This window comes from Dendrobium catenatum, unplaced genomic scaffold, assembly GCF_001605985.2.
Source record: "Dendrobium catenatum unplaced genomic scaffold, ASM160598v2 fragScaff_scaffold_1061, whole genome shotgun sequence".
NCBI lineage: Eukaryota > Viridiplantae > Streptophyta > Magnoliopsida > Asparagales > Orchidaceae > Dendrobium > Dendrobium catenatum.
This window is the reverse complement of record NW_021319523.1, coordinates 2,423,135-2,433,815: the sequence shown is the minus strand read 5'-3', so window position 1 is coordinate 2,433,815 and position 10,681 is coordinate 2,423,135. Positions and strand designations below refer to the sequence as shown.

Sequence of the window (10,681 nt, the reverse complement as noted above, 5' to 3'; positions counted from 1 at the left end):
TCTTGGAGAAGCGATTTGATGACGAACAAAATTCTCTTCTGTTCTTCCCCCACAACAATTGTTGGTCCCCTTCTTTAACATTCTTGGAGAGTAGTATTAAAGCTTTTGAGCTTTCATCTCCTTATCATGGAATAGAATAGTGTACATCTTTGAATGTGGACCGTCTGATGGAGATCAAGCAGTGGTGGTTGCTTGCTGTGGTTCTTTTTTTAAGCATCTCCTTTGTTAAAAGATGAGGTGAAGGCTTGATGTAGGCAAGCATGAACAGGACTTGAAAGAGAGATATGAAGTAGGAATAATATTCTCATTGTTTTTTTTTGTTTTTTAATTTAGTTTTTTTTTTCTTTATTTTTCTTTTAAAGTTTAATTTGTTTTGAACATAAAAAGAAAAATAAGAAAATCATAAGGAGAAATTAGTAATTAGCCTTCTTGGTGCTGGTTACCTAATATTTAAATTTGATGTTGATGAAAGCTTGTCATTTTATAGTACTTTATTATTATTCCAATAGAAGTTGCATTTAAAACCAATCTGCTATTTATTTTATACAATATAAGTTCAATAAATTATGAAAAGCAAAATGGCTTTCAAACCTTCATAAGTAGAATTAATTTATTATTTTTATTAATGTGAGTTTCAATAAACAAAATTAGTCGATTAAGGCTTCCTTCGGGACAGTTTTCTTATTGTTTTTCAAATTAATTTTTTAGTACAAAAATTTTAATACTAGAAAGTTGTTTTTGAAAACAATAAAAAAACAATCTCAAACAAAGCTTTGAGATAGACAGTGTGGGATTCAAGGATTAATTATTATGTGCGGACGATGTACGTCGTTTGTAGACCAATCAAAATGCGACACGTCACCTCTTGCTCAGTACCGCGGCTAGGTACCGTGGATCGGTAATGTTGACGTGACGCATTATAGTTGGTCTCAAGACCACGTTCTACGTCCGGTCTCCACACGTAATAATTTCTCCCAGCGTGGAGGAGGTGAGTAAGTCAATGCCAAGAAAGGGGCAACAAAGGATGGGACCTGCAATAAGGAGAGAGAGAATGTTGATAGGGGAGGGGAATTGGGAGGAGAAGACCAAATATGGAGACGGTGAATTAATCTGATGATGGATTGATCAATAGCAGAAAGGAAAGCATTAAGGTGGTTAAGGAAGTGGGGGATAATGATGATGAAGAAGCAGTGAGAGGTAATGGAAACTGAAGTGGAAACCTACACAATTGTGAAAGGCAGGAAAAGATGGACGTTTCAAATACAATTTTTATTTCATCCACTAAACCTTCAAACCATTGGATTAAGAATGTTCTTAATCCAACGATTGCTGCTAAAGAAAGGGGCGATAATGAGTGTTTAACCACCAAATCACTTCACAAAATCATCTCTACTCAAAATTTATCAAGTCAATTTTTTTTTTTTGACATATTAGGAGATTTGAACCTGAGACCGGCAAGAGATTTAAGAGAAATAATATAAATCTCTCTTCTCTCTCATTCTCTCCCCACATCTCTTAGCCTTGACATCTTTCTCATACTAGAAGATACAAAGAGAAACAATAAAATGACCTAGGGACGCAATCTTTAATGAAAAACGAGAAAGAAAACTATCAATCCGCCTAGCAGCTACACGAAGCTCAATTATGTCTTCAATCTGCCTGACAACACCACAGCGCTCCACTCTCTATATTTCTCCAAAAAAATTATGCAACGTCAGCACGCTCAAGTACACAACACCACAACGCTATATAGTTGTACAAGAAAAAAAAAATTTACAAAGCCCCAAAACCCAAGAAAGAGGAGAACCCCTACAATCCCCCGGTAAGCATGATCGATAGAATTGAAGTCTGAGACGGCAATACAACATGATTGATCAATATAATTAGTTCCACACAAAACTAACACTAATGTGGACAGACAACATCCGTAAGCATTTGGACGCTCTGTTGCTCTAATTTGGATTTACGCATTGATGATGAAAACAGTTCAAGCAACATAATCCATGGAGCTCAGATCATTTCAAAATCAACTTTATATTTCAAGTTATCAAATTATGCTTCAAGATCAACTTTAAAATCCCATCATGTTTCCTCTGTTTGTCTTTAGAAGTATTAGCCAAAAGTAGCTAAGATAATGCTCAATCAAACTCAGCATAATCCAATATGAGTCCTCAATATAATATTAAAGGATAGAACTAAGTGGAAAGTAGTGAGGTGAGCAGCTGAAAGTGGAATAGTTATATTCAAATTAGAGAGGAGATTATATAGAAGATGAGAACTTAATCTGTATCCACATCATGCCTCTGCAGGAATTTTATTCACTAAAAAAATTTGTTGTGTTATTCATTTTTGTTTAAAAAAAAATGTTGCTAATTATTTCTTTTTATTATAACAGTACTTTACAGGTCTAGGATAGAGGAAATAATAATCATCATAATATTTTAAGTCACCATGTGATGGAGCACTTAAAATGAGCTTATGCTTTACTTATGCTTAATTTTTTACAATATAATTTTAATTTGAGCAAAAAAAACATTTAAAAAATCATTAATTTTAATTATCTTTTTGTGTGACTTAGGCTTCATTTGTGACGATTTTCTTACTTTTTTAGCCTTAAAAAAATTATTTTTGGTGCTACAAAACTGCTTTAAAAAACAGTAAAAGATCTGTTTCAAATTAAACCTCAGTGAATGAAATAACTTAAGGAGAAAGTTGGTTTTCTAAGATAATATGATGATTTTAATTCAAATAGCACTGCAAAAGTAGATGATCAATACAATAATACCAAAAGAATCTTAAGATCATTGCCAGCATTTAAATCATGGTCTTCAATGGATCACAATTGTCCATGCCTTCTGCGGAGAAAAAAATATTATGTGCGGTCGCCGAATGCATCCAGAGGCTAATCCGGACACACTTTGTCAGCTAATGCACAGTACATTGGGTGACATAGTGCGTCTAAATTAGCCTCCGAACTCGTTCGACGTTTGCATGTAATAATCTCCATCTTGTGGAAAGCTTAACAGAGCAAGGGCTTGTGATCTCACACCAGTTAAAGAGAACCAGGCAAAACGACGGCCATTAGATCATTTGATCATCAGCATTGACTGAGAGTGATAGTGGTTACAGAGTTGTTATAGCTAACTAAATTCAATGTACAGAAGCTTATGTTAAGGACAACCATAACAGCTATAAATATAAATTTTAAAATATAAAACAATGGGCAGGAATGCACTATTAATGCATTATTAAATAAACAAATAGCTATAAAGATTACATGTGAAGAAGAAATCATTGCATTTTAAAGGCAGGAATGGGGAATACTATTCTTTATCACTCGGCCACCCATTGTGCCATTTAGCAGTTAAGAGAAAGAGTGATGGTGATAGATAGTGATTTTCTTATGAGGACGAGTTGAAAACAATTCAAAGGTTTTCCTTCAACCACCCAATCCATAGAGTACAGGCAATTGAATTAAATTTGCATAGTAAAGGTAGCTAGGAAGGGTTATAACAACAAAAATAGTTGAGGTCAGCTGCATGCATCCATAAAGAAATCAAATTAGTAAGCCAAATGAAGAATTAAATGCCAGGCCTTTAAAGCCAAACAAGTAGGGGTTGAAAAAAAAAAGTTCCTATTTTCTTGTTTATTTAATTTTTGAGCGAATTAAATAGCAAAATAAGGGCTATCTCCAACAGAAAAAACCCATTTTTCACTCCAAAATACAGCAAAACTAAAAAAATGTAGTAATTCATCTCCAATCGAACGGCATTTTCTCTCTTCTTTTGCGCGCTTCCGGTGAAGGTAACCATATTCTCCTCTTTCGCACGCTTCTTCGGCAAATCCCATGACCTAATTGGCATCGTATTGTTCACCTGCTGAACTTTGGCATGCAATTTAGAGTTTGAATGGACCGAATGGCCAACTACATACAGTGGCATGCAATTCGGTTGGAGATGGTCTAATGGCACAAATCAATGCCTTCACTCCATTCCGATTTACGGCGGATAAGCTCGAGGGTCTGTTCATGAGAATCTTCTTGCTTCTTAATTTTCAAACAACAACCACAATTTCATTTGACTACTTTCTTATTGCTTTCTCGTTATTTTCTAAAGCTTTCTGTGAAAGAAAGATGTTTTGTGCAATCAGAGTAGTTACGTTATTTTCTCCGAAACAACTTCACAACCAACTTTATAAAAAGATGTAGTTGTCCCAAACAAATCCTAAAGCTCTCCAAGCACCAAGTCACAGGTGGTAAGGTCTAAATATTCAAATAATCAAAGAAATATAAATGGTAGTAGGCTAAGTATGACTCACATGTGAAAATAACTTCATCCACAACAGAAAGAAAATTATGGTCCTTAGGAGAAGGGTTGAGTTTTAAGTCATTTTCAACAGACAATGTGCTTCAGGACAACATTGATAGGGACATGCTTTGATGATGATAACAGCAACTTTATTAGACGAACCATACAACCAAAACAACTCTGCGTTAGATGGTACATTATTAAGCTTATCTATTTTTTGTTTAATGAGTGTCGTCTTCATGATTACAATATTAGAGATTTTAATAAAATCATATGTAAATTTATACAGTTGGCTTTCAATGAAAGATGAAAAAGCTTCTATGAGAAACTATTAAAAAAAATTAGTGCAATTTTGTTATGATATCATTAATCCTTTAATGCTAATTTTATCTATTAGTTTAATAGGTTATACTTTTGTTCTCCAGATTCAAACAACTCAAACATATTTTCTCCTATTTTATCTTCAATAGATGCTTACTTTAATCTTTCCTCTAATATAATCATGCTCAATTTATCCTCCCTAATACTATCAAACATCCATCATCTAAGCATTCATTTTTTTCATGACACTCAACCTCGCTATCATGGTCTTTTTTGTCATTCAATACTCAAATGTATAAAAAAGAAATCAAAATTGTTACATTTTTATAAAATATATCTTTAAATTTCTATGATAAGCTTTAATCATTAAATAATGCTAATTTTTTCTTTTTCATTTTAATGATTTAAGCTTCATTTAGGATAACTTTCTTATTGCTTATTAAAATAACTTTTTAATACAAAAGCACTAAAAAGCTATTTTAAAAAGCAATAAAAAAACTATCCCAAACAAAACCATAATCTCTCCCTCTCTATTAATGCACTTTGGTATATGATTTTAATAGATGATAAATTGATGAGATTTTAAAATAAAAATTAGAACAAAAATATTTGAAGATAAGGACTAATAATATAATATACAATTTCAATAACTTTGAAATTAATAAATATAAACCAATATTAGTACAAGATAAAATTATACCAAGGCTTAATAGATTAAAGTAACATGAATCCATTATACCAAAAAAGGGTTTATAAATGAAGATATAAGATCACAAATTCAGGTAAGAACAAAATGGAGTGTCTTAAAAATATTAATGCAATAAAAAAATATTAAGAAGGCTTAAAGATAAATTTTAAAAAACAACAATACAGCTGATTAAAGAAAAAGGATTCATGTAATAGCACCAGGGAAAGATAAGATAAGAGAGAGTAGTTTTAGATGATTTGATCACATAAAACGACGGCCTTCTAATGATCTGGTTAGGACAATAGATGTATTAGATTTGACTTATGTTAAGAAAGATAGAGATAGACCTAAAAAAGATTTGGATAGAAAATATTAGAAATGGACTTTCTTCGATAAATTTAAGTGAGAATTTAACTCTTAACAAGACACAATGGAGAAAACGGATTCATGTAGCTGACCCCACTTAGTGGGATAAAAATTTGATATTGTTGTAACAATATAGCTTATTGTGTTTGATGTATATGAATATTCAGATATACAAAAGTCATTGATGTCCAATTTTATCATAGTAAAAAGAAGAACATTGTTATTAATGTGCAACAATTGAGAAATAATTATATTAGATGGGTAGCAAGAGTAGCCTCTCTTAAAGATAAAAGATAGAAAAAGATAAACTTGAGTATATACAATGAACAATAGGAGATGTAATAAAGCAAAAAAGATAAATTTAATTTCAATGGATTATGAAGAAAAAGTGTAGGCTAAATACAACATAAATAATCATGCAAAGTAATTTGTGTAAGATAGATTTAACACTTTCCGTAGCAGTCATGAGACAGATTAAGAATAAGAGCTCATTAAACTGAACTGAAATGAAACAAGTTGGAATAAGGCAAATAATGAAGATGTTAATGAAAAATGCTATCTTTCACTAATGCATGAAATTAATTGCATAAAGATTAGCACACGATTGATGCATAAAGATTAGCACACGATTGGGCATTTATTTGAAATTCCGACTTGATGTGGTGATCGTGAGAAAAATCGGACCTGCAAAAAGGGAAATCCCAATCCAAGAAAACAAACACAAACACATGCTTCAAAAGCTTCAAAGAGGGTAAAATTTCATCAATATTACCCATCCTACTACAATGCTCCATATATAAGCTAGCTATAAAATATTCTAGAAAATACTAGAGAATTAGGTACAAGAGGTAATTCTACAATGATTGTCCGGTCATGATAAAGATGATTAATACAGAGAATTAAATGACTGAAACACAAATCTTTATGAAAATTGACACATCACTCCATAGAATGCAACGAGTCCAAACAAGGCCCTATTAATTGACAATTTGCATCTCACATTGTTCCACTAATAAACTTCCCAAGTTAGCTGGATGGCATCTACCTTTCAGCTGATCAACACTTGTTTTAGGTTCAAGAATTTCCAAGAAATATTTCCTTGCAAGCTAACAAATACACAATTGGGCGCTCTCCACTCCCATAATACCTCAACAACCACATACATTTCTTACTGGTTGATTATGATGAATCATCATCCATTGATTTAGACTTCGTTTGGGACGGCTTTATTTCAGCTTCTTAAAGCAGCTTTCTACTACAAAAATTAAAAATTTATGTTTCTTAAAGCCGTCCCAAACAAAGCCTTAAGCTTCTTCAACATTTTTTTTTTCATGTTATCATTTCCTTTCAGTCAAACTCCTAGCATCAAAAAACAGAAAAAGCTTCCTATATGTTAACCTCTACTGCTCATTGGAAGGAAATTCATAAACAAATTAGAGACATATAAACATTTATCCCAGCATGAACAGATAAATAGGATGAGGATCCCAACTACACACACAGATATTGAAAGAAATCCAAATAAAAACTCCCAAATTCACAGTCAAATTGAAATTGTTGACGTTAAATGCTACAACCACACCATCAAAACACGAGAATTGTTTCTTGGTGAAATTCAAATCTCATATTTTCAACACACATGCATTGAAATAAGAAAAAAAATGCACAATTTAAGCTGAGCCAAACTGTCAAACTTGTTAGATACCTTTTCTACAAAGCAGGAATCTGTCTTTGAACACATGAGAAATGAACTGATGACCAATTGGTAAGACAAAAGGAACTTAGGATAACAAAATAGGTTTGTCACCACAGAATCTTCATATTCTTAAGATCTACAATGTCTACAAAAGATAACCATAGGAAAAGTGACTATGAGATATTACCAGATGACATGCTTGCAGGGATGTAGAAAGTAAAAGATCCTTAGCACCTCCATGCTGAAATCGACACCAGCTCGCCTCGTTGCCAATAGAGGTAAAGTGAAGCCTGCCGCTTCTCTACATGGAATCCCCTCACCTGAACCCTCTTTAACAGACACTCTGCTTGCATCTCCGTGAAGTTGCTGAACTGCACTGGCACAAAACCAGCTGATGCAAAAAGCGTTCGCCATTGTAGCATCTTGTCAGCAGCACGGTAACGCCCTATTATGCAATTCTCAATCTTGGGTTGAAGAATAAACCTCTCTATCTTGTTGGACATATCCATGTTACTTCCAGCTGCATCAATGGAGTCAAGGAGGATCATGGAGGACTGTAATGCATGGAGGAAGTGATGGGAAAAAGGTAAGTCGCTCCTATCACAGCCTTGATCAACGGACATGACAATCTTGGGTGTCAATTGCTTGACAAGGCGAAGCAATGTCGAAAAGGATGGGTTAAGCGCAGATCCTACAGGAAGGTTCACAGCAATTATCTCATTGCAACCTGCCGAGACCGCAAGGATTTCAACAGGGTCAAAAGATTCTAAGCTAGAGATGTTGATTTCAAATGGGATGTTGAGGTCAGCAGCAAACTGGGCGAGGTTTTCACGGGTAAGATGGAGTTCTAGTGGGTGGAAGGCGCAGAGGGAGACGAAAGCAGTGATTTTGAGCCGAGGGGCAGTGGAAGAACGCCTACGCTGTGCGAGCTCGTGTATGAAGGAGGACCATTGCCCGCCAATTCCAATATCAAAGTCTATGATGTGGATGCAATCCGCAGTGCCAAGCTCCTCAAGGAGAGCTTGTGTGACAGTGAAGTTGGTGAAATGGAGAACAGGGGAAACCTCGGAGAAGGTCTTGTAGGCACTGAGCTTGAGGACTACATCCAATGGAGTGAACAACGAAGTAGTGAATGGTGTTCTGTGATGGTGCGAAGGAGAGGAGGTGACCAGTGGAGGATTATAAGAGTTTGCTACAAGGACTTGCAGTGCCTCCTTGAAGTAAAATGCTGAGCGGAGAAGGGGCTTTCCCAGAGGGGAGGAGAGCTGGTGATTGAGCCGCGCCAATATCCCATGGGCGCTGATGAAATTCCCGGCCTCGACGAGCTCAGCTGTTTCGAAGAGCTGGTCAATAAGGGCCTGATGCTGCTGTAAGGCCATGGCAGCAGTAGACGCTGCATCATTCCCAGCCAATGAAGGCCTGGGCTTCATCAGCCGTTGCTGGAGTTGATATGGGTATGCTTGGAGCTGGCCGGCGCACAAGGAAGGGATTGAGAAAGCTGAGTCATGAGGCATGGACTGGTGACGCTTGGGGTGAGGAGAGAGGAGGTTGGAGGTCTGGTGTTGTGCTGTGGCTGCAGTAAGAGATGAACTTGGAAGAAAAAAAGCTGGGTTAGGAGAAATATTGGTTTGTAGGAGGTTAGGGCTAAAAAGCTGGGGCTTCTCATCAGTGGGTTCTTGGAAGGTCATACCAGACGGTGGGTTTATAAAATTTGCTTTTTTACCATCGATGTTTCTGCTGCCCTGGTAAAACCCACCGGAGGACGTAGTGCCGGCGATTCCTCCGATGGGTTCAAATCCCAGGAGTGGGTCGACGAGACCAAAGCCCGCAACGGTGATACCGGCGTCAAACTCCACCGGCGGCGCCTGGGAGGGAACCTGATGATAATGATGATGCTTTGAAGCAGAGGAAGGATCGTCGATGTCTCCCATGATCCAGCGGAGGAAAGTTTGCTCCTGGTTCGGGGAAGCGGCTGAGGAAGTAAGCATCGTCTCCCAGTCGTCAGCCCCTATCCCACACTTCTCGCCTGCGCTGACGATGCCACTCATCTCCAGTGATCCAGCGATGGGGTGTAGCTCCGTCGCCCATTCCTCCTTCCTCTGGGAGGGGTTTTCAGAGACTGCCGCCACTCCGCCGGTCTCAGTTGAGCCTCCACCTCCACCGCCGCCGCCGCTGCTAAGAGAAGAAGACAGGGTGGATGTAGAGGTAGGAGGGCTTGGGCTCCTCCTGTGATACAAAACCGATCTGGGTTCCAAGACCTCCCCTTTCCTCTTCCTATGACTACAGCCACTCCAAAAGGTGCCGCCTTTGTCTTCCTCCCCAAGGATTTGAGCTGCTATTGCTTCCAGCGCTCCCTTCCCCGAAAGACTGAAGGGCATTCCCCTCATCTAAAAACAAGCCGCCGCATACAAAAGAGGCTTAGATCCTTAGCTGTCTCTTGCTATTCATATATATCCCTTTCGCAGTTGGAGCTAGAGATGAAACCAAGAAAAGGGAGAGAAAAAAAGAGATCTTGGCTCCGCAATGAGAGATTAACGAGTGGATTGCCTTGCATGCAACCTGCGAAAGTTCAAGGTGGATACTTTCTTCCTCTTCCGAGCTTATGTTCTCCCCATTTCCACTGTTCTTCTTCTTCTCTCCCGGTGCTCAGGAAACCTGAAATGACAGAGAGAAAATAGAGTACACCTCACTCCTAAGTCCTCTCTCTCTCTCTCTCCCTCACGCTGTTTCTATTTCCTCTGTGTCCTCTGCTATTGATGCGTGCAACATGGAAAAAGTATTAAAGCGATACCTTCTCCCCTCGTTAAATTTTTTTAATACAATACTTGGGCGAGAGAAAGATGAATTTTAATCTGGAAAATATAATAAGAATTACTAAAGATAATTACGGTATATAAATTTATTTGAAATATGATAAATATAGTCAACTTAGATGACAGCAACGCCCCCGGTGATCGGTCTTAAAGTGGTCGGAGAGTTACACAATCAAATTTAAATTATTATTTTTTATCATTATTAAATTAAATACATTATATGATTTGATGACTAACTGTAAAAAAAATATTTTGCAACTTCAAATCATTATTAGAATTTTATACAAAATAGAAGATTTATTTTAGTAAAAAAAACACAACACAGATTGATTTTTTTTTATTAGATTAAAATAGATATATGTACCCACAGGCCTCCACTCACATACAAGTTATCTTCTCCTAATATTGGCCTTATTTCGTATGCACGCATTACTTTTGATAACAATATCAAAGAGTGTATTAAGACAGGTTTTAATCAACATCTTTGACT

The 10,681-nt window shown here is 36.6% G+C and overlaps 1 protein-coding gene across 1 annotated transcript; it reads right to left on the bottom strand.

Moving 5' to 3' along the window:
* Positions 1 to 7,216: 7,216 nt before the first annotated feature.
* LOC110095023 (scarecrow-like protein 27) lies at positions 7,217 to 10,162 on the bottom strand. The gene has a single exon (XM_020820390.2). It carries the CDS (start codon positions 9,763 to 9,765, stop codon positions 7,606 to 7,608), a length of 2,160 nt encoding a protein of 719 aa, XP_020676049.1. The 5' UTR covers positions 9,766 to 10,162; the 3' UTR covers positions 7,217 to 7,605.
* Between the last annotated feature and the right edge of the window lie 519 nt (positions 10,163 to 10,681).